General features: G+C 41.9%; 1 protein-coding gene across 3 annotated transcripts in view; it reads right to left on the reverse strand.

Annotated features, from left to right (window-relative positions):
- CCDC88C (coiled-coil domain containing 88C) overlaps window positions 1–24,737 on the reverse strand; it is a 114,074-nt gene that overhangs the window by 34,570 nt on the left and 54,767 nt on the right. Inside the window, exons 1-8 of one of the 3 annotated variants that reach the window (XM_014957470.1) lie at window positions 16,308–16,370; window positions 14,620–14,703; window positions 12,479–12,619; window positions 11,562–11,746; window positions 10,916–10,997; window positions 9,657–9,815; window positions 1,867–2,013; window positions 283–427 (exon numbers count right to left, since the gene is read on the reverse strand). In XM_014957470.1, coding sequence (XP_014812956.1) covers window positions 283–427; window positions 1,867–2,013; window positions 9,657–9,815; window positions 10,916–10,997; window positions 11,562–11,746; window positions 12,479–12,619; window positions 14,620–14,703; window positions 16,308–16,358 — 994 coding nt within the window. In that variant the 5' untranslated portion in view covers window positions 16,359–16,370. Of the gene's footprint in view, window positions 1–282; window positions 428–1,866; window positions 2,014–9,656; window positions 9,816–10,915; window positions 10,998–11,561; window positions 11,747–12,478; window positions 12,620–14,619; window positions 14,704–16,307; window positions 16,371–24,737 lie in introns of those variants that run through there. The other 2 variants (XM_014957469.1, XM_014957471.1) reach the window with 2 other exon arrangements.

Raw genomic sequence — 24,737 nt, forward strand, 5'->3', positions numbered from 1 at the left:
ACAAAGTTTTCTTTTTTTTAATTTTTATCATTTTACTTATAAGTCACTTTCTCAGTGATGAACAAAATAAATAGAAAATATTTTAATGCTTTCAGAAGGAAGTGAAAGAAATTAGAATTACTACATTTTAGAAGTTCCAAAAAACTAAGTTCAAAGTCAAGTGACTGAATGAGGGAAGTTCTCCAGGCTTGGGCTCAGCTTCTATTCATGCCTCAGCCAACCAGCCTGTCTACTCTGAAAGAGACCACAAACACACCAACAGCTACCCCAGCTGGTACTCACTGTCTGCAAGATCTGTGCTTTTAGACAGTTGTTCTAGTTCCCAGCCTAGGTGTGCAGACTCGTTCATGCTCTGTTTCTGTGCAATCTCCAAGACCATGTTCTCCTCCATCAGCTCTTCAATTCTCTTCTTGTCCGTGTCTCGGTCCTGTGCAAGATACACATGAATGAAAATGCATATTCAGCTTGTCCATAAGCTTGTTCTGTCAGTTGAACTGCTATAAGCACGACACGTTTCAGGGTAGGATAAACTCCTTAAACACTGTGTGCTTTTATACTGAAATACGTGTACAGCATTAAATGTCTGCTGTGGGCTGCCACACGTGCCACAGGATGCAGTGTGCAGACACCCAGCTGGCCCTGATTAGAGCCAGCTCAGGTCTGCGATACACTTGGAGGAAGTGTACCTCTCACTGGTGTGAGAATGCACTGGGTGACGACAGGGCCAGCACAAGCCAGGGCTGGTATGGCAGGCTGGATTCAAGCTGTCTCCAGAGCTAAGCTCTTCAAAAACATGTAACATCATGCTCTGACACACTGGAGACTCTGCAGATATAATCCTGAATTCTATTGAGCTTCTTCAACTCGTCATGTCAGGTTTAGACCCAGTCATATGGATTGCAAGTAACATCTCCTTCATAATTTATGTGTTAAAATATCCAGAAAACAGATCTGGAGAATGAAATTTACCGTTGCTTCTTGTGACTATTTTGGCCATTGGCATTTGTAGGAGCTGAAGTGGTGCCTCAGAGTTCCAAAATTTCAGAAAGCATTACCCAAACATTCATCAAGTCACATAGAAAAGCATCATTCAAAATCACCAGCCACTTTGGAAAAGCTAGAGCATGACACGGCCTTTATAATGCCCTGAACCAGTCGTTAAACATACCTCCACACAGCACCCTCAACATCTTTGTTTCCAACAGACCCTGTTAGAAACCTTACAGAGCTAAACCCCTATACAGTTTAAACACAAGAATTCAAAACACAGTGGGTAAGGAAAAGACTGTTAAGTAAAATACAAGAGATCAAAAAGTATTTATTATTCCAGTGGGATTTTAAAATGCAATGTTGCTTTCTGTTTGTAGACAATAATCTGCCACTTCTTATGTTTCCTTGCCTATGAACCAATAAGCCATGTCTCTGATTTGCACAGAAATAAATTTTGGAATTTTGTGGCTTTTGCAGCAGTAATGCATTCTGAAAGTCACTGTAATGGCTGGAGTTTTTGTTTCCAACAAGAAAGATCATTTACTACAGTAGATTTCTATTCCTTTATCTAATAGATTTCTACTTAACTGACAGATTTTAACATGTCTGTTACCAATATGCATGAAAGCAACCCGTAGTTTATATTTGTGATATACCTTCTTGCATAAAATTAAACTTATATAGTCTCACACAAAGTAGCATTGATAATATTTACACTGTTAACACTACGATATTTCAAGAATTCATGCACACAAAGTTCAAACTAAAGACCTCCTTAAAAGCAGTGTTGATTTATTTGCCTGTCTCCACTGGTTTCTGTAACCTAACATAAAATCAGAAGTTCAAAAAATTAGTTTAATGAAAAAGAGGACATACCAGCTCTACATCATGAAGTTTGGATTTCAACTGCAAATTTTCCTTCTCTAATTCATGCAGCTTATCACCACGAGCTCTCGCCATAGTTAGCTGTTCTTCTAGCATGGACTTTGTTTCAATTAATATGATGTTGTCCTCTCTTAACTCCTAGGGAGAAAAAGTAACAACGTTAATTTCTTTACATAAACTGACTTTTCAAAGACCAGATGACTTTCATAAACTGACACTGCAAAACACAAGAAAAAAGTTTGACATGTGTTTCATAAAAAAGTTTTTACCTAATATTTTAATGGGAAATGATACTATGCTTAATTATCTGTTAGTCATTAATGCAAGTAGATCTTATATTTCTTGTTGTTTTTTCCTGAATTTTAGAAGTTTAATGGCATTTCTTTTGCTTTATATGAGGCTAGATCAAGAGGTTCACCAAAGATACTCAAAACTCAGAAAAAAACTGTTCAATTCCAATTCCACTGTTTATTATACTGTTTCCGTAGCCAACTCACTGTTGTCCCCAGTTCCAAAATAGATTATTTACTTTCAAGGGATGTTATAGTGTATTCAAAACACATTTGGGAGCACTATCCACCAATATAGATTATGTCCATACCCCTGTTTCACTAGCTACATGTAAACCTCTGTTTAATAAAGTTTCTCTCTCTCTCATGAACAGAATTTTAATTCACTTAAACAAAAGATGCTTTATACTTACCACTTAACACACCCCACCCCATCCTTATTTAACACATCACCATTAACTGCACCCGTTACAGATTTTGGATCAGTTTTATTGAGTAGAAGTCTAACTTATTATTCTGCCATGGCCACAGCATTAGAAACCATTATACTGCATTTCAAATGTTCCTTGCAAAGCAACAAATGAAGCTCTGTGAATTCAAGTATCTTATCTCCAGAAACATGAAATGTCCAAAGCATAAAATCTGGCTGCGTATTCTTGGTCATGTTTTAAACACATTTATTAAATTATGCCTTATTTCAAGCTATAATAACTCACTGCTAGCTTTTACTCTTGATCCTCAGATAAGTCTTGAGTCAGAGACAGAATTTTCTACAGCAGGTACACATCACCATTTAAAAGATTGAATGGATACAGGAAGGATTTTTTTTTCTCAGGAGAGTTACAACGAGGCAAGAAACAGGTTATTTGATTCTTTAAAGAAAGTTCCCTTCGTCTGTCTTTGCTTTCCTCCCTTCTCAGCCCATCCCTTCCCCTACTCCAATGAAATATGCAAAACCAGAAAATGTGCACACAGGCAGGATGAAATGCTTATGGCTTGACAAATTTATTCCTGGACAACTGTCTTCAAAATGTGAAGTCTCTGCTGACATCAGTGTTCATGTCTGCTCTCTCAGACCACAAACTTCCAAACCAAGTAGATTCCTGAAAGATGATGAAGGCATGAGCAAATCACTTGCTTAATCAGCAACAACCTTCTCATTTTTGAGGGTACAATCAGCCTTACAAAGCCTTATGTGGCTCAGTTATGTTAAAAAAATGGAAAATAGGAAAAAAGTAGCTGTAAAGCATAAGTTAAGAGTGTCTGATGATAGCCATTCCCTTTGCCTTTTGATAATACAGGGACCCATGATTTAACAGCCTTACATAGCAAGCAATCTTAGTTGTTTGCTGCATCTTGACTGTAGATGGCATAAAATGGAAAGTATACCTCATGCAGTACCATAGTGCCCTTCATCTCCCAGTGGGTCAGCTACCAACTTGCAAAATATGAGAGGAAAAATTTCCCTACTATAGTAGTATTCAAAGGACAAGTATGTTAGTGCTTGTGAAGTGGTTCAATGACCGCAATTAACATGTCTGAGTATGCAAGTAAGTAGAACAATAAGAATACTGAATCACTAATTTTATAGAATCAGCATTTTAGGCCAAGTCTGATCTAACAGGGTCATTTCAAACTAAAAAGGCTGACACTAACCAGATGACAGACCAGAGGAAGCATACGACACAGAATGTGCTGGGTGTCATGTAAGCTGCCAGAATATCTGCAATGAAACAGCAACGTGACAAGGGTTTACTTTGCTAGGTCATCACACCCAACCTGGACCACAGCCCTAAGAAGTAAGGTGGTGTCTGACCTCAAAAACATGGCCTCAGAACTATCCCCAAAACTGCCTACCAAGCAGGAACTAGTTATTTTAGTGTCTCATGAAGAGCCAAGCTATGTGCCAAGTACGTACACGTATCCAGGCTCTGGTACAAACCACACATCACTGGGAGCTGCAATATATGGAAGACTCAAGCACTTTCCATTGAACGCCCGCCCAGGAGGGGTGGACATGTCTATTCAAAGCAGTTCTGATGAAATCTTAAATTAATAACCTGGTGGAAATGCCTGCTATGGCGAGGTCAACATTGCTCAGTGGTGTAGCCATAATCTGAGGTTGTCTTAATATTGAAAAGTTCATATAATTTAAATAATTACTCCATGGGAGCTTTGTAGAGTTACCCCTGAAGGCTTGGAAGGTAAAACTGTCCTAACTAAACCATGTCAGTGCTAACATCTCCCAGAAGTTGCTGGGATAACTGGGATAGTTCAGCTAAAATATGTATCTGGCTACAAATAGGTTCGGGCCCACTTGGCCAAACTGGACATTCATAAGTCCATGGGCCCTGATGGGTTGCACCCACGAGTGCTGAGGGAGCTGGCAGACGTTATTGCTGGACCACTCTCGATCATCTTTGAGAAGTCGTGGAGAACAGGAGAGGTGCCTGAGGACTGGAGGAAGACCAACATCACTCCAGTCTTCAAAAAGGGCAAGAAGGAGGACCCTGGGAATTACAGACCAGTTAGTCTCACCTCTGTCCCTGGGAAGGTGATGGAGAGACTCATGCTAGATGTCATCTCCAAACAAGTTGAAGAGTGGGGGGTTATTGGAAGTGGGCAACACGGGTTTACCAAGGGTAAATCATGTATGACCAATCTGATAGCCTTCTATGATGCCATGACCGGTTGGTTGGATGAGGGGAGGGCAGCAGATGTCATCTACCTTGACTTCAGCAAGGCTTTTGACACTGTCTCCCATAACATCCTCATTGGGAAACTGAGGCAGTATGGGCTGGATGAGGGGACAGTGAGGTGGATTGAGAACTGGCTGTGTGACAGGACCCAAAGGGTAATTATTAATGGAGCAGGTTCAAGTTGGAAGCCTGTAACCAGTGGAGTCCCCCAGGGGTCAATACTTGGACCCGTGCTGTTTAATATATTCATCAGTGACCTGGACGAGGGGACAGAGTGTATCCTCAGCAAGTTTGCTGATGATACCAAACTGGGAGGAGTGGCTGACACCCCGGAGGGCTGTGCTGCCATCCAGCGAGACTTGGACAGGCTGGAGGGCTGGGCAAAGAAGAACCTCATGAGGTTCAACAGGGAAAAGTGTAGGGTCCTGCACCTGGGGAAGAAAAATGTCAGGTACCAGTATAGGTTAGGGGTGGACCCGCTAGAGGCAACTACTGAAGAGAAAGATCTAGGGGTCCTGGTGGACAGTAAAATGACAATGAGTAAACAGTGTGCTCTTGCGGCCAGGAAGGCCAATGGTATCTTGGGTTGTATAGGGAAGAGTGTAGCCAGCAGGTCAAGGGAAGTCATTCTCCCCCTCTACTCTGCACTGGTGAGGCCACAACTGGAGTACTGTGTCCAGTTCTGGGCTCCCCAGTTCAAGAGGGACAGGGAACTACTAGAAAGAGTCCAGCGTAGGGCTACAAAGATGATTCAAGGATTGGAGCATCTCCCTTATGAGGAGAGACTGAGAGAGCTGGGACTCTTTAGTCTGGAGAAGAGAAGGCTGAGGGGAGACCTTATCAACGCCTACAAGTATCTCAAGGGAGGGTTGAAGGAGGAGGGAGCCAGACTCTTTTCAGTGGTTCCCACTGAGAGGACGAGGGGCAACGGGCACAAGTTGGAACATAAGAGGTTCCACTCAAATATGAGGAGAAACTTCTTCACGGTGAGGGTGACGGAACCCTGGAACAGGCTGCCCAGGGAGGTTGTGGAGTCCCCTTCTTTGGAGATTTTCAAAACCCGCCTGGATGCAGTCCTGAGTAACATGCTCTAGCTCTGGGCAATCCTGCTTCAGCAGGGGAGTTGGACTAGATGATCTCTATGGTCCCTTCCAACTCTAGAAATTCAGTGAAATTCAGTGAAAATCACACTTGTTAGACAATCAGCAGGTAGTGGTCATGGGGTGGTGGTGCTTCCAGTGGAATTAATGTTTATTTTTTCTTTAATTAACAAACCCACCAATATTATTTTGTAACTAAGAGTTTATTTTTAAATCAACATCTTAAATAGTTGGCTGCAGATTTATTTTTTTTAAATATACTGAATTTATTAGGCAAGGGATTAAAAAACCCTTTGGTTTATATCATTTAAATTGTGATGGCTTAATATGCATCATACATAATTCTGCTTTTGGAATTTCTAAAATAAATCACATATTGTGGTTTGATCCTGTATCACTGTGCCTTGAAATAGCTTTAAGAATGTATATTGTGTACTCATATGGTTACAATTAACTCTGAGGGTTAAGTGGTTGCACAATCAGGGTGTGTTGCTACTGGAAAACATTTTCAGAAACTAAAGTAGCAATCAGATTTTTTAAATCTGAAACTAGAGAATTCGCACATGCTTCCAGACCTAGTTATTAAACAGAGTTCAAACCCCTCCCTTCTGGCAGTTCAGAAGGTGCCCCTACTGAGCCACGACACAGTTAACATCTTGTGACAATCAAACGTTGCCTCAGACAGCTGTATGAAAATGTAGAAGAGATGCTTTTGCTTTTTTTTCCCTAACATTCACAGAAATTCCTCCCGCAAGGAAATGTGATCGCGGTGAGAAGGACGAAGAATGGGCAAGGCAGACTCCCTGGCCTCAGAAAATAATCTGATCTCCTGGAGCACCACAAGGTTCAATGGAGAGGAATGCCGGAGGGAAGCTTTGCATTGGAGACAAACACCTCCTTGGAGGAAGCCCTGCATTAAGCCTGCTCCTCCACATTCACAGTTATGACCTCATTAAGCCACCCCAGCAGGAAGGTCTCCAGAACATATTTATCTCCATGTTCCTTGAATGATGGTCAAATTAAAATGCCATTTCTGAACAACTTTGTCAAGATATACAGAGAAGGAAAACAACACGTATGCCTAAACGTGCTATGTTCACACAGACAGACTTGCTCCTTTTGCACTCCTTCTGCAATAGCTCCTTAAATCCCTTCCTGCCACCACTGCTTATTTGTATTATGTACTTTCAGAAACTTGTAAGCTAGCTTGCAATTCCTAAAGCTTGTCACAGTACCATCCACAGAGCACATTCCATACTTTTTGCTTGAACCACCAAATGCGTATGTGAACTACAAGAAGGAAGAGATTTTAAAGTGCTCATTTAATAGCTTTCTGCATTGAAGCATAAAGGTAAAGCCACTTTTTCTTCTTACTTGCCAATTTGGCACTGCTTATTAACAGCTGTCAACACCCTATGAGCCTTAAGGTATCACATTACCATAGAAAAGTGGCTTATGCTGTACTTTACGCACCTACATTTTCAATGCTGGGCCTCTGTAGGATTTGTTTGGGTCTTAAGACTTAGAGCTTAGGAAGCCAGACACAACCAGTAAATGCCATGAGATGAATCAGCACCGTATTGTCTAGTGGTAAAAATCTCTGCTACATTACATCCCTGCACAAAGCCTGCAACTTGGAATTGTAAACCAAAAAGTTTTTGAGGGAGTGGGAGGAATCTAAGCAGACACTGACTCCAGCCATTAATCCTTCTTTTGGAGGGGTGGAGTACTTGAGGCAGGTAAGACAGAAAATGGAGGGATCATGGAAAATTGGATACTGGCTAATGTGCGCAGCCTTTGTGCTACTCCATGACCATAAACAAAAAGGACAGATTAGTGCCCTGTGGAATCCTCTGAATGTATCAGCATGAAACCAGTGGAGTTTGCCTGATGCTGCCACTTCTCAATACTGGCAGCCCATGGCTGTGCCAAGACTTGATCAATGATGGGAGAGGGAGTGGTGAGAATGTGAAGCTCTCTGGGTATCCTAGACCACAGAGCAGCCTGCAGACAGCTGTGCAATCCTGCCACATATTAGAAGAGCTCAGCCCCTACAGCAGCAATAACTTTTGTTGTTGGCCTGGAATTAGAAAAGGGTCATATGCATGGGAAATATTCTTTTTCCCATTACTGCATTGCAGGGAGGTATCCTTGGAGAGCCAGCACTCATCTCTGACGTTCAATGCTTTCACCAAAAATTGACGGAGTGGAAGAGGGAGTGAGAAAACTTGGAACAAATTTGAAACTCAAGTGGGGGGCTCTTTACTGATGGATGTGTTAAGCAATATTAGCATGCAGACAGCGGAGCAGGAAGCTGCTGGCTCTAGGACAAGAAAGGAGGCTGAGAACTCAAGAACAGAAACAGCTACTCCCTTGATCTCAGATGAAGACAAGACTAAAAAACTACCCTCCTACCTCCGCCTAAATTACCTGAGCAGCAAGTAGAAGTTAAACAACTCCAGTGCACAGCCAAAAGGGAAATGCCAGGTTGCCACGCTGATAGCCAGTGTGCCAGGTTAATGCGTGGCTGATTTGTCAGCTTGAGGGAGGAAACCAGAGAGAGCCAGAGCTTCAAACTTCCCAGTGTAAACTGGGAATTACTGAGAGGGAAGACAGGCTTTCATAGTCTATTACTACATTTCATAACTATCCACTTTGGTGAACCTATTCATAAGAAGCAGCAGCTAGCTAGCCCCTTAGGTTAGAGAGAGGAAAAAAAAATAACGTACAAAGTAGAGTTTATAGAGCAGAAATAAGGTCTGTGTTCTCAGCCAGAGGCCTGGCAAATGTGAGCTTCAACATCACTCTACCTCAGAACTGGGATTTATCTAATTATAGTGAGATTGTCAGTTACTGAACCTCCATGTGTTCAGCAAGTCTGGATATTCATTTGACCTTGGCTGAAGTGTTACGTATGTGGATTACTGACAGTTTAGGTGAAAATGGCTCAAAGCACTGAAAAGAGAGAAAATAAGAGCAGTTTGACCTAAATTATGGTCAACCATGCTGTGAAAGAGGAGTTTGTCTAGATGGTCCCCAAGGTCCTTTCCAACCTAAGTTAAGAATTCCAGGATGGGCACAGCTGCAGGTGACTAAGCTGAGTAGCTGGCATGACAACTGGAACAAAGCTCTACATTTCTCATTGACATGCTGGGCTCAGGGAAGATCCAAATTTTCTCTCCTTTCTACTACAAGCAACAGTTGCAAAAAGGGGTGGCTAGAATTTGTCATCTGAGGTCATGCTTAAAAATGCCCAGCCATTTTAACAACAGTTGCACCTGCCATAAAACCCTAAGGAAAAACACTCAGACATTCATTTAGGTGATTTATGCATGACATTTAAAATGTTGGTCAAAGGAACAACTAACACAGGCATTTTACCTAAGAGTAAATTTTCAAGGCTAGACTAAAGATCTAGAAAGCAGCAGCATCCAGAAGAGGTCTGTCCTGCTTACTAAGAAGAGTTTATTAAAACTAATGGGTATTTATTTTTTGTGTGCACCAAGCCCTTCCTGCCACTGAAAGAAGTTTCAAGGTTGCTAAGTCAGTAACTGTGACGTGTGTTACAAAATTTCCACTTGCTCTGATGTTTTGCTAGTCAGCTCAATGACAAAGGGCACATGAACCGGTAACACAACAAAAGCCAAACGTTAAGGACGACTCGGCAAATCTTTATCCCAATTTTCACTTGCCTCCATGCGAGCTTTGTAAAAATCCACATCATGAAGTTTCTCTTTGCACCGAACAAGTTCCATCTCAAGTCTCTCCACGCGGTTTGCCTTCTCTCTCAGAGAGTCAAGCTCATCTCTGTACGCTCGGGCAGAGCGAGCATCTGAGGCCAGGTGGATATTCTGTGAGAAATGAGGAATAAGCAGGGAGAGAAAAATCTTAGTACTTTAAAGCGTTGTTATGGTTTGAGAAAACCCAAAATGATTTATTGTCATTTAGACAATTATTCTATCACCTGATGACCACTCTCCCTCTTGAAAGGGGAATCAGGGAACACAAAGAAACACAAGGGTTGAAATACAAATAGATTTAATAGGATAAGACTAAATAATTAACAATAATACTAAAGAACCAATATTAATCCCGATACTGATATAAGATATACTCAGCCAACCCTATCAGCAGGGAGCTGTGCGCTCCCGGCAGGGACAGCAAATGTTGGACACTACAAGCACTGTGGTTTCAGGAGGAAGGGAAGGGCTCAGGGGTCTGGCACCAGGGCAAGGAGTTCTCTGGACCACCATCATCAAGAGAGAGAGAACTCCTCAGCAAACTTTTCTAATTTATATTGAATGTGACATTCATGGTATGAAATAATCCTGTTGGCCACCCTGGGTCAAATGCCCAGGCCTTGCTACTCCTTGTCCCTGCACCTGGCAAGGCTCAAAAACACTAAGACCTTGAATTCCGCATAGCCTAGCTGGCTATAAAGTAAATATTTTCATTCATTCAGACACCAGAGTCTTCTAAAAGTGCAGTTTTTTCCCAGCATTAGAAGAAAAGTTAGTTCTGTGTCCCTCAAGCCAGGACAAGCATGTTCTTTAAACTTCATTTTTATTTATTTACTTGCTTATTTTAAGTGTAGGTAAATAGCATTCCCCGGGTTCAGGAGTAAGAGAATTCTCCCATTAGACAGTAAACTCTCTACAAGACAGAGAGGTTCTTCAGCCTGTTGGGACTCTGCCATTTCTAATGCCCGGTGCTGCATAAGCTTCAGGCATTACTGGGCTACTTGCAAGCTGAAGAGAAGATGAAACTGCTCTCACCAGTAAAGTGGAAAGCACAGCATTGCTATGCCATAGCCATAATAAGAAAAAAAGCTTGCTGGAGTAACTTGATCTCTTCACTAAAAAATAGGCATAGTAGTAGTATTTTTAGCCTCACACTGAAACAGGCTTTTTTAAATAGGGAAAACTTTCACAATAAAAAGAGCCCATCTTACCTCTTGTTTTATTTTTTGCAGCTCTAGGGTGAGCTGCTCAACTTCATGTTTACAATCTACAAGCTGCTCAGACTTCTCTTCCCTGAAAAAGATAAAAAAATTCTTACTAAGATTTTTCTATTTTCCCCCTAAACTATGTTGATTATATGGACACTGCTGAAAATCTTGAAACGAAGACACAAATATCCTAGCACATTCTGAACATAGAGCCTCTTCATCTCGACAGCTTCATAAAAGCAAGGGTTTTTTCCCTCATGATACCATACGTGTATTACGGATCTGAGTTTGCAACTATTCTTATACTAAGTACCTCTGTTTAAATCTCATTGATGCTACTGTTTTCATAGCTAGCTTAAACTGGCCTCTAGACTTCCCACTAATAATTAAAAAGGACAGCCAGAAGTTGGCATTTTGAAAAGCAGCAGAGAGATGAGACACAAAAAGAAAAATGGAAGCAGTCATCACTGTGTTTAAAGACCAGTTAAGAAAGAAGATAGATGGAACACCCAGCAGTTTCTTACTGCTATGAATAAAAAATTTGAAAGATGTGACTCCAACCGCTCCCATGGAGTCCAGCGTACAGAAGCTGACAGGATGCACAAAACTTAATATAGACTTATAGAAGCACAAATCACTTGTGACTCACAGGTCCTGTCTGATTCTTCTCAGTTTAGCCTTTGTGTCTGCCAGCTCAACTGCAAGGTGCTGCTTGTCTTCATTAGAAAGAGGGTTGGCTGGGTTTGGTGAAGAATCTGGACTTGGTGCTTTCAGAGGACTTGGTGGTTGCTGAGACTGCAGATAATCTCTCTCTTGAGTGAGATCTACAATGACCTGGAAGTACAGAGAACTATGTAGTGTCAAGAGATAAACAGTATAATTATACATTATTTTTCAAGTACCTAAAAGTTATTTATAAGCATAGAAAATTATTAGCCTGGCATTATAAAGAATTCAAGTGATAGCCAGGAGGGAAGGTTACACAGAAGAAGAAAGGAATCTCCACTGTGCTCAGACCACCAAAACTTTCCCCTGCTAAAAATAAGCAGTCTTTTTTGCTTGGAGAATTCATAAAAACCTGTAACAACTAAGAGTTTTAACTAAGACAACAATCACAGTAAAAAGCATGACATAAAATTAACAGGTTAAAGAAAGGGAGAAGCCTCCTCCAGGTATCTGAAGGAAGTGATGAGTCAGCAACAGAGAGGGCCATCTTCACACAGAAAAAAAAAAACAAACTAGAGAAGACACTGGAACCCATGATGGTAGATACCAATGGAGAGAAAGGCAAGCAGTCACTTAAAGACGAATGACTGAGCAGACACACAGAGACAAAAATTTCAAGACAAATCACTCTGCCCCTCTTCACCAATCATTTCACCATGCCTTAGTGTTTACACGAGAATCAATGGAAAAGTCAAAAATCTTTCCACCGATTTTCAGAGGTGTAGTAGAAAGGTGCAGAAGAAATAGAAACCCAGTGCACAAACAAGACACAAGAGAAGGAACGGAGCCTGCATCTGAAGCTTCACATAAGCTCTATATGGGAGAGGTAAGTCATCTTACTTCTGTGCATTCATCTCTCTCATCAATGAGCCTCTTGAGGTGGAAAACCATATTCCTGGAGAGAGACTCTAGTTCTTCTGGGGCCATATCTGGGAGCTCCAGCCACTGCAAGTCGAAGACATTCTCCTGATTGTGAGTCACCTAGGAACAGGAACAAAAGAAATATCTTTCCACTGATTGATTTGTAAATTTGTCTGCTGTACATGCTGCTGCTCCCAAGTTCTTCTACTGATCAATTGAAAAACATACCCCATTTCACCAAAAGCAGGCTGTAAATAAGAAACGCAACTACCTTAACTGTAACACTACCCAGAAATTTCTGGTATTTAGATTTCTTTTTAATAATTATTAAGGTTGATTTTTAAAAGTGATCAGATACATATATCAACAGCATGTGTACTTGCATATTAGAAGAATGAAATTCTCTTACTGCAAGCACTGAGGTGGTCACCACAGGGATTTGAGGGACTTAAATCCTCCCTGACACTGCACAGTCAAGCTGTTGTCTCACTGAGAAGCAGCCCTGCTTTCAATGAATTTGAGCTGGCAATGTGTGCTCACAGCCCAGAAAGCCAGCTGCATCCTGGGCTGCATCAAAAGAAGTGTGGCCAGCAGGTCAAGGGTGTGTGACAGGACCCAAAGGTTTAATTATAATTAAAGGGTAATTATTAATGGAGCAGGTTCAAGTAAGTACTGTGTCCAGCTTTGCAGTCCTCAGCACAAGAAGGACATGGACCTGTTGGAGCAGGTCCAGAGGAGGGCCACCAAGATGATCAGAAGGCTGGACCACCTCTCCTATGAAGACAGGCTGAGAGAGTTGGGGTTGTTCAGCTTGGAGAAGAGAAGGCTCCAGGAAGACCTTATAGCAGCCTTCCAGTACCTAACGGGGGCCTACAGGAAAGATGGGAAGGGACTCTTTATCAGGGATTGTAGTGATAGGATGAAGGGCAATGGTTTTAAACTGAAAGAGGGGAGATTTAGATGAGATATTAGGAAGAAATTCTTTACTGTGAGGGTGGTGAGACACTGGAACAGGTCGCCCAGAGAAGTTGTGGATGGAGCTTTGAGCAACCTGGTCTAGTGGGAGGTGTCCCTGCCCATGGCAGGGGGGGTTGGAACTAGATGATCTTTAAGGTCCCTTCCAATTCAAACCATTCTATATGACTCTATGAATTTGCAATTTGCAGCTGATACAGCTGGGAGGACCTGCCTTTAACAGAAATGCCTCTGGATGCTGCTAGCAGTGTATCTTTCAACTGCTATCTTAACCAAGCTGATTTCCTCTGAATCATGTAACAGAAATGTCAGGCAATTTCTCAAGTCAGTTAAAGACTGTTCCTGCTTTTCTCATTACCATGTGCTTAGTTGATCACAACTTTAGTTTTTTTTAAAAGCAGAACTATTTTCTTTAAGTGTTATGAAAAAAGTTCCTCTCTTAGACTTTCACTATTTGTTCCTCAAATCTGAGCATACTGGGCTTTCTACACCTGCAGCACTGAAAGCCAGCCACAGTCAGTGCCCACTCCTGGCGAGGCAACTCCCAGCAGGGACCATTTCCACATGGCTCTCCTTTGGGTCTCCAAAGCAATCTGGCTCCTAATGTCTACCTGTACGCCTTCCTTCTACAGAAACCTTAGAAGTCCAAGAATACTTGTCGCTGGATCAAACTTCTCTTTAAAAAGAGAGTTTATGTCCAATTCCAACCACAGAGTACACTTCTCAAGACCATCTGAGCTCAGAGGCAAGATGTTGGGGAGCCCATGTCTCACCTACCACCAGACCTGGGGACTAAGCACCTGCACCATTGCTACAAGGGGCACTGCAGCTCCTAAGTCATACATTCTTTTTGGAAATATTACATGTTTATCCTTACAACAATTCCTTCTACAGAGCCTATAACTGGCAAGCCAGGCATTTACCACTGCATTTCTTCAGAAGACCACTGAGCCAAGTAACGTTCCCAGCATCTATCATTTTCATCTTATAATTTGATGGCAGTAATATATTAAAATCTTTTTTTTTTGTAAAGTTCATGAATCGATTATGAAATTCCAAGCATTAAGATTTCATAGCAAGAAAAAAAAACCTTGTTGAGGAAAGGAGAGATAAAAAGTCAGAATAGACAATATTGAAAGTCTCACTTCTTGAATGTGTGACACAATGGCAGCTTGAGTTTCAATATCCAGTTGTTTTATTCTTTCAATAAACTCTTCTTTTCTTTCACACTGTTAAAAGAAAACACATCCTGAAACAGTGCTAATATACCCTAAGATTTACTGCACCATTTTTCATGTAAATAAAAAAAAAAACCCACATTGCTAACGACAAACGTTGAAGATCTTCATTTTGTCACACTAGAAGGTATAACACTTCATTGCTCCATATGGAGTATAAAATGAATTACGCATTAAATTATTTAAACTTTTTACAGTCAGTACAGTTAAGACTGCTAAATAGCTGGTTTTGCACTTTAAAAACAAGTTCACCATGCAATGAGATCAAGAGGTGGGGCAACAGCCGGAGGAAATCATCACAACTTCATTACTGGAGCTGCACAAACACAAACCTACATTTACATTGCATCATTTAACCTGTCTGCTTTGCTGTTTGCATTTTGCTTGGTTTTGGCAATGAAAAGAGATGCATCACTGTAGATACTATTCACAGCAAGGCATAATGTTGCTTGTTGGACTAAACCAACATGTGCTTTAGATTAAAAATGGGATGGGGAAACATTCTGGATAAAAATGAGTGACATTTCAGACAAATAGATTTTAGTGAATCTTTTACTTAAGGCTTTAAAAGAGGCAGACATCTGCTATCTGTGTATCTGTGACTGTACACTAACAACATTATTGCCTTCTTGTAACAACTCTGCATTACTTAAAGCTTTTTTAAACTCATTTTTAGTGTCCTTTTGGGGCCTGGTTCTGAGTCTCAGCCATTTCTTTCACTGGGAAGAACCTCAGACCCATAAATGGGGAATGAGGATGCACAGCAGCTTGCCAAATCAGACCTTCATTCTTTGTGCTGCAATGCAACGCTGAGATAGTTCAGAGCAGCCATATGTAGACAGCTTCACCCTGACATAATTGACTTGACATAGCTGAGCTGGGTAAGTGTCCTAAGGCAAGACAAAAACACTAGGCAGACCTACAAACGATCAATTATAAGCAAAGGCTAGCCTCCAACGTGTCTATTGTTTACCACCATGGAGGTTTGGTGAGCAGAACACTGATTTCTTTATCTGGTAACTGTCGTGCATTTCTGGGGAGTTTCCCATATACATTGCCTGTCTAGTTATTTTAACAAGTGCCACATAAAAATCCCCACATGAATATACAAAGTATCTATTCATTTCGGATTTTCTACATGTAATGTTCAATCACAAGATTATGCAAATAAATTCAGAATTCATTAAACAAATATTTAGACTGTTAACTTATCTATTTGTTTGGCACTACAATCTGTATTTTAAAATAGTAAGAAAATAAACAAACAAAAATCTTAAGAACACTGTTCAAAGCTTATCGCTTCCCACTTTGTTATCAAAGTGGACTACTTAGCTGCAAGAGAACACATCCTGTGGCTGATTAAGCATTGCCAACAAATTGAGGCTACCACTATCACAAGCTGTGCTTCCTTTCCCCTGCATTTCTTTCATTCACCTATTGTGCCTTCTCACAATTTCAGCTCCCAAGCTGTCTTGAGCTGGAGATTTGTTCATACAGCACTGATCTCTGGGTGGGTTTTCTCAGTTCAGAAAAAAAGTAACAGATTCAAAAAAAAAAAAAAGATCTTATTTTTCAAGCCTTTAATTAATGTTCACCTGTACAGCACATCCCAGAACCAACAACAGCAGCTTCTTAATTTCATCCATACTTTTACCTAGAGAGGAAAAAAAGGGAATCAGTACATATGTACAACAAGTTTAGTACTTGCAAGTGATCTTTTCCAAAATATCTGCATGAAAAGAGAAACAGGACCTCTGAACAAGTGCCTGAAGAATATATATGTGCCCACTGTAACGTTACCATACTTTTGATGTAACAACACAGTTCTTACACATTAGTTTAAAATCTCAAATCCAGCAAGACATTTTTTCCTCGATGTGCTATCATCACCTACATTTTCTGAGGCTTTTCTGACCAATGTGAACGACAGGGGGGATACCCTTAAAATAGTTCAACACACATGCCCAATGCTTATCACTTTGTCTTGTTTAACAAAGGTGCAATAAAGCCCAACCAAAACACTACCACTTCTTCACCCCCTCAAAAAAAAAAACAAAAAAAAACCCACCAAAACGAAACAAAAACACCCTGGGCGTAAGCGAAGGAGGGTTACTCTCAAAGAAAGCGCCTGTCCTAAATTCTCTCTCTGAAAGCAGTTGCCACCCAGACTTCACAAAGTTGAATGCCATTCTGTGCATATAAAGTGTCTCCAAGAGATTTTTTAGCAAATAAGTTCTGCCTCTGTTCTGCATCAAAGCCTGCTCACACTTTGAAGCGCAAACCCCATGTGCTAAGAGGGATAAAAACCGAGTGATGTAGAAGGGAGACTGTGCAGCTCCCCATATGCTCGGGGAGCCGTGGTGGGGAGGAGGCACCGGCAGGTTGTTACTGCTGGGAATTCTGCCGCAACCAACAAACCCCACCGGCCACCTCCGAAGGTTAGGAGAAAGCAAGCTGCACCAGGGGAACCTGTGTGGCTTGGAGCCAGCTCCAGGTCTTGTTTCAAGGAAATTATGTGGGGATTGTTGGGTGGCAAAAAAAATGATGTATATCAAAGATAGATAAAGGGAGATGGAAGGTGAAGAGCTTCAATGGGGAAGTAAAAAATCATTAGGGAGTTAGGTTCAGGAAAAGCCTGTCCTCATGCACACTGGGGGAAGAAGAGGAGAGAGAAACAGACCACGTAGAGTTCCTCTCATCCCTGTACATCTGCATGCTTCCTGACACAGAGCGTATAGCTGGGGGATTAATGCTTTCATTTTATACCCTGCTTTTCTTTGGTGTTAATTCCTCCTGTCACTAAATAGAAAAAAAATTCTGAGCGTTAACTGTGTTCCTCCACCAACACCAGCCCCTTGCAGCAAGGCTTCGCTGGCAGCAAGTTAGAGGCATGTGCAGGACCCAGGGCTGGGGAACTGGAATTAAACTGACTCATCAATTAAGCTGTCACATCCCTGCAGATGCACCAAGGCTCACTGACCTAAATTACCACGGGGGTTAATTCCACTCTGAGAACCATGCAAGCCAGCGTGGCCATGGGCAGGCAGCTTAGGAAACAACTTGTTTTCTGATTTCCTGATTTTAGAATCATAGAATCATTTAGGCTGGAAGGGACCTTCGAGATCATCAAGTCCAACCATTAACCTACCACTGCCAAGCATGTCTCCAAGCACCTCATCTATACATTTTTTAAATACCTCCAGGGTTGGTGGCTCAACCACTTTCCTGGGCAGCATGTTTGAATGCTTGACAACCCTTTCAGTGAAGAAGTTTTTCCTAATATCCATCCTAAACCTCCCCTCGTGAAACACAAGGCCTTTTCTCTTGACCTATCACTTGTTACTTGGGAGAAGAGACCAACACCCACCTACAAGTCACCCAAGTGCAGGACCTGGCACTTGGCCTTGTTGAACCTCATACAATTGGCCTTGGCCCATCAATCCAGCCTGTCCAGATCCCTCTGTAGAGCCTTTCTACCTTCAAGCAGATCAACACTCCTGCCCAACTTGGTGCCATCTGTGAAGTCATCAAGGGTCCACTCGGTCCCTTCATCCAGATTGTTGACTGAGATAATAAAAAGAATAGGCCCAAATACCAAGCCCTGGGGAACACTACTTATGACTGGCCTCCAACTGGATTTAACTCCATTCACCACCACTTTCTGGGCCCTGCCCTCCAGCCAGTTTTTGACCCAGCGAAGCATACTGCCATCCACACCATGAGCAGCCAGTTCCTCTAGGATAATGCTGTGGGAAATGGTATCCAACACTTTACTGAAGTCTAGGCAGACAATATCCACAGCCTTTCCCTCATCCACTGAGTCACCTTGTCATAGAAGGAGATCAGGTTGGTCAAGCAGCTATAAACCCATGCCGACTAGGCCTGATCACCTGGTTGCCCTGCACGTGCTGAGTGATGGCCCTCAAAATGATCTCCACCATAACCTTCCCCTGCACTGAGGTCGGATCCTCCTTCAGGCCCTTCTTGTAGACAGGTGTCACATTTGCTAATCTCCAGTCAGCTGGGACCTCTTGAGTGAGCCAGGACTGCTGATAAATTATGTGAAGTGGCTTGGTGAGCACTTCCACCAGCTCCCTCAGTACCCTTGGGTGAAGTTCTCCCACCAGGGACTGGCCTTGCCTGCAAATGCCATTCTGAGACCTTGTCCCCAGTCGGGCCCTCCCATCAGGCAGACACCGCAAGGCCCTTTGACAGGGAAGGCCAAGCCAGAGTTTATAGAAAGGAGTGAGAAATTAGAAGACTTGAGGTAGTCACAAGATTATTAGTTTGCTACTGTTTTAAAGGTAACAACTGGCAGTCTGCTCTCTCCACTGGCAGCTTTCACAGAACACTTAGCTGTCAGGATTTCTTCAATATGTCTTTTAAAAGAAATTATTTTATGCTTGTAGACATGCTATGCACATGTAATGAAAATGAGATTGTACTACCCACTAGAAACACTTAAAGGTTGAAAAGCCCACTTAGCAGATCTACTCTGCCAGCCACACAAGTGTTTCAGAAGATCTTGTGTGGCTTTAAAGAGCTCAACTCCTTGGGCTTTCATTCAGAAGTTGTTTCCCATGGGGTAGAGACTGTTGGCATTAAGGCACTCTGAGATCACTCATACTCAAGATAGGTTTGAGTAACATTTTAAAGCCTTGTAGAATAACATTATTTACAGGAGATGTGTAGAATAACATTACTAATAGGAGATATTTAGAAGAAATATGGTATGAGTATGAAAAAACCCTCTCTATCACCTAGTGCTTTAGAAAGAGTTTTCTATTAAACCTCAGAATGAGCCAGGAGGGGATTAATTACCCATCTCCACTTTTATCTCACCCACAAGAGAGCTGAGATACCACACACTTAAGTGGAGTGCTCAAGGTTACTAAGAGACTCAGAAGCACATGAAGTATTATCACATAACGCAGCAGCCAAGTCCTGCACTCAGGACAGTGCATTTATCCTGTAATGCATGTTGAGCAAGAGCAAGCCATCTTTATCCCCAATTCAGTCGTGCGTCCTCGGCAGTGAATGACTCTGCCGTGTTTTTCAAAAGGCTTGATTTGTGCTAATTTAATAAGGTAGTAAATTTCCTTGTGCAACTGCATAAGCAGGAATGTGCAGGCTTCCCTATGCTGGCTCATTGGGATGACACAAGTCCTTCCTAGACGGCTGGGAAGAAAGTCTGCTGGGTCCACCCAGGCCTATTAGCTGACCTTAGTAAGACAGTGTCCTCCCACAACCCAGGATGCAAACACTTAGGTCTGGGGCAGCTCCTGGAAGACAAAGGACCCACAAGCTGAAATGAATGGACAGCACTTAAACAGAAAGGTGTTAATTCAAAACCCCCCTCTTTTCTTTTACACCTTTTTGAAAATTCCAGGGCAGCTGCTCTCAGGCCACGTGTTTGTGCCTGCAAGGGAGCCAGCCACCTGGGGGATTTGCAGAAAGACCATCTGCTCCCAACCGTGAGAGAGGGACAGCGGGTTTTCTGGAAAATAAAGGGAGGGAAAACCCGAGCACCACCTGTGCATCCTGGGAGCCTCCCTGTGCCAGAGCCAGGAGTCCCCTCTGCTCTCACAGGGGATGGAGGGTGGGAAACAGATGGCAGGACTCAGGGAGAAGAGGGATTAGGAGACACAACAACAACAACAAAAAGGAGGATCAAGGTACAGAGAGAATACAGCTGATAATAAAAATAAAAATGAGGGGAGGAGGAAAAATGGTAGAGAAAATGGAAATGAGAGAGCCCAAGCACGTGACATCTTGAGCTTGTGATGCTTCTTTCTGCACATTTCTACTTTGTCGTTCCCCCAGCACAGGAGAGGGAGCGCCAGTGCATGTAGTGCTACACACGGGCGGTGGATGTCTGGAGAGGATGGGAAGGGGTGAAACACACAAGTGCCATTTTTCCCCAACTGTAGCAACATCCTGAGTGAGAAAAGCCTGAATGCTAAATTTACACTATTGAGGCAGTGTTTTGTTATTAATTTTATGTTTTATGAACCTTTATGCCTCTGGAGGATTGTGAAACAAAGTGAGGAAGGAAACCAGACATGAAAAAATACCTCAATGAGAGTAGACATTTTTTACAATTGTAATGAAAAACAGTTTCTATAACACTTACTAGCAAGGACTTCAGGCTCTCTCACTCATAGACTTAACATGTAATTTGAAAAGGTGATCTAAGCAGCAAAGTTTTTTAAGAGACAGAAATGAGACTACTTCAGGCAAATAAAACTTCATTTCCATTCACGCTCTGAAAAAAGTTAAAATTATACACAAACCAATTAACTATGACTGTTTCAAAGGATTGATTCCCATCAGTTTTGAAGTACACTCACTAGCTGCGTTAAACTAAGCATACTTAGAAACTAAGAAATTAAACGACACCTCTAAATAGAGGCTTAGGACCAGTGGGCACATGAATGAGTGGCCATTTATAAGGCATGCTACAATCAGAGGTAATTTTAAAAGGTGATTACAGTGATGAGTATAGATGATAAATATGCCGATGATTCTCATATTGAGCACAGGGGAATTTCTGGTGCAGTAATGAATTGAAAAAGCTATTCAGCAAGAAAAAACATGGAAGAAGATAAAAACAGAAGAAATGTAATGGTAGTAGCTCTCTACTGTACAGTGCAGCAAAGAGAATAAATCCTGTTACGTCAGCTGTATCATTCTGCAAGTCAGATTCCTGGGAAAACTTTCTAAATCCTTTAATTAAACTTTCAAGTTTATTTTCAGCTGCCTGTATTCTAGAAAACAGTCAAAACCTTAATCTTCTTACAAATATTTTTGCAACCTTTACGCCCATGGTCAAACGAACTGAAGTAGGCAAAATTGCCATGGAACAAAATGACTTAGAGGACATGAAAGAAAGGAAAGCAGACGTGCCATCTCCTATGCAAAAGCCCAACTGCTACTGCATTTTTAGTGGTGGCAGCTCTGTTTTTCCAATAGTCTCATGTTCAAAGCAGAGCTGCAGAAGCCCTTGATATTCCCAACTGTTGAATGCCAAACGGCAGCCAAATAGCAAGAACAGCAGTCTTAGCTTTAGAGCTGTTCAGTTTATAATTTAATACATGTAACAGCACTGTTGGCTGTGTTTCAGAAGGAAAGAGTAAAATTTGTAGATAGAACTGGTGAACAGACAGCCCACATGCATAATGAAACATGGGGGCTTGTCACAAGGAGTAAGTCACTGAAATTGTTACACAGTGAATCACATGAAATGATCTAACAGCTCTCTAGTCTTGGACCTATAGAGTCAATACAGTCATTAGGGGCCTTCCCAGCTCAAACAGTACAAAGCAATACTGTATTTGTTCCAGGAATGTGATCATGGGATCAATTTTTCTTCCTCTGGTCAAGAGGGACCTTTCAGATAACTTACCTACAGGACGGGGAAGAGGTAAACTGGGACTTCGTCACTGTCTCTCAGATCCACCCCAGCCCTGCAGACCACCCGCACTTCGGTCTCCAGCTCACAGTGCTCCCCACATTGCCCAGCACTGCCTCTGCAGATGACCCCTCCAGGACTCTCCTTCTTCCTTCTGTCCTGGACTGGATCACTGACACACAGAAAGAGGTTTCCCCTCTACCATTCTTGCTACTTTTAAGTAGTTCCCTCAAATAACCATCTCCATCATCTTTTCTCTCCATACTGCTGTCACCCCCAGCCTCCTTGCTTCTGTCAGCTTTCCCTGGGGCTTCTCTGTATTCATGCGAGTAGCACCACTTCCCACATTGATGACTGCTTTGTCCTTGCATCTCTGTTCAATCTTCAGCCCTCCTGTAGCTCTCTCACTAACAGAGACAATTTCTCATTTCACTTATTTTTCCCCTCTCTGCAGGACACCCAGTAACAAAGACACCAACCTGACAGTTATCTGGTCATCACTCACCCACATTGCTCACCATAGCCTATTCCTTTTTGGTTTGGTTTTACTAACTTCTCAGTTTTCTCCTCCCTGTTCCCGAGCTTCCTGTCAGCCCTCAGTCAGGTTCCTTTTCCTGAAGGAAGTTCTAGTTCTCCACTTCTCTAACCACTTCCTTCAGCACATCTTACCACTGGTCACCTACCTAAGGGTAAGATTGAGATGAGCTTCTCCTATCCCGCAGACACTCTGCTTCTTGAATGCATTCTTTGGATGGAGCAAGTACATCTCAAGTCTCTGTTCACCACCTTCCTCTGTAGTGTCTAACCGGGACTGGTTCTCAAAGCCATTGTATAATATGGCTAAACATGAACTTCGTACTTTTTATACACACACCATCAATTTTAGACATCCAGAAGTTACATTTTTCCATTCTTTACCCTCTCTTCCCATGTTCTGAATAATCCCAATAATATGTCAGCAACGGATAAAAAAAAATTAAAATACCACATTAAAAAAAACCAAAACAACCAAACCAAAAAAACCCAACCAAACCACCACATTTTAAAAGATGTCAGAAAGTGAAGCAAAATTTCTGGTTGTAATTAAAGGAGCTGTAAGACAGGAACACATGGATTACTAGTATCTTTCCTACAAGAGACACATCAGGTACTGTATTTAAAGAAAGAGCGAGCTACGGTGCTGACAAAAACCAGCAGGTCAATGATGGGAAATTATAGCTAAATACAGAACAGCTTTCCAGTGTGCAGCTTCCCCACGCACCAACGCTGTGGTTACTGCGTTATGAGTCTCCTGCCAGCTGTCATGACAAGAAACCAGCCAGCCTTTTCCATTGACACTTAGCCAGCAAAGACACAGCCTTGTTGGCCCAAACATCTCTATTCACTAGCATTCTTGATGCAACCAGCCCAGGCTCCGTCCATTGCCCACATGACTGAGAAAAGCAACAGCTCTTGTATTTCTCTTTTCTCTTTTACCCATAACAATAGTCTGTACAGGATAATTAAGACTGGCATTGCAGACTTTAATCTGCTCGCTGAAGAAACGGATGCCTTACCCTCAGCTTGATTTTATTGCAGAAGTGCCAAGACTATGAGTTTCAGTGATCCAACATCTGTAAGTTAATATTTTTTTCTGATATAAATCCTTTTTATTCACATACACACACTACTGCTGCTAAGAGCAGCAAAATAAAGTCTATTGCCAAGCTTTCTGCCATTTGTTTACTCTGGAGATGCTGATGACCGTATCATTCCCCATCACTGCTGACAGGGCTCATCCAGTTTTCCTTCTTTGGTAAAAACAAATACATTCTCCTTTGCACTGGCACGGGGTGAAAGCAGTGACAGAACAGGCATGCAAAAATAAAGTAAAAACCACAGCAACAAAACCTTTCACTTCAGAAATGTGTTTCTAAGGAGAAGTCAACTTCATTCTCAGGTTTAACATCTTTGATTTGTCTCACCAAAACCCTGGACTCTGAACTCTGGAAGCTCATTGGCTTCCAGGTCACTTTTGATGTGACACATGTCCTCGCCTAGACACCATGGCCAGACAGATGTTTTTCTCCTTGTCCATTCTCTTTCTCACCTCTCCCAATTTGTCATATACGCATTTTTCTCTTGATCCTCAGGTATTTATCTTCCCACACTTCATTTGCAACAGTCCCTTCACACTTCAGGGCAATTCTGCAATACTTTTCTGGTGTGTACACATTGCCACAACTGAACCGATTATACAAACACACATGACAGAAGACCTGGAGATCAAACAATTCTCCTTTGGCAGACTGTACCCTGGGTCACTTGCAGTAAGGAGTGAGGAGACATGACTTTCAAAGAAACTGTTGCTGCTCTGGCTTTGGCAAGAACTAACTCACCATCACACATGTATGACATGCAGGCACACGTATATCAGATATTATATTTGTATGTAAAAGTATATAAATATAATTATTACACACTAGATACATTGAACTCTGAGGCTCAGAGGTACTCAAATAGTTGTAGTTCGCTACAAATATATTGTTTCTTTAAAAGCATGTTTGTTATTTAAGAAAATTTAAAAGATACAAATTTTATTTAGCATTTCAGAGGAGCCGGGTAAAGAACTCAA

This window comes from Calidris pugnax, unplaced genomic scaffold, assembly GCF_001431845.1.
Source record: "Calidris pugnax isolate Ruff unplaced genomic scaffold, ASM143184v1 scaffold211, whole genome shotgun sequence".
NCBI classification, from domain to species: Eukaryota; Metazoa; Chordata; class Aves; order Charadriiformes; family Scolopacidae; genus Calidris; species Calidris pugnax.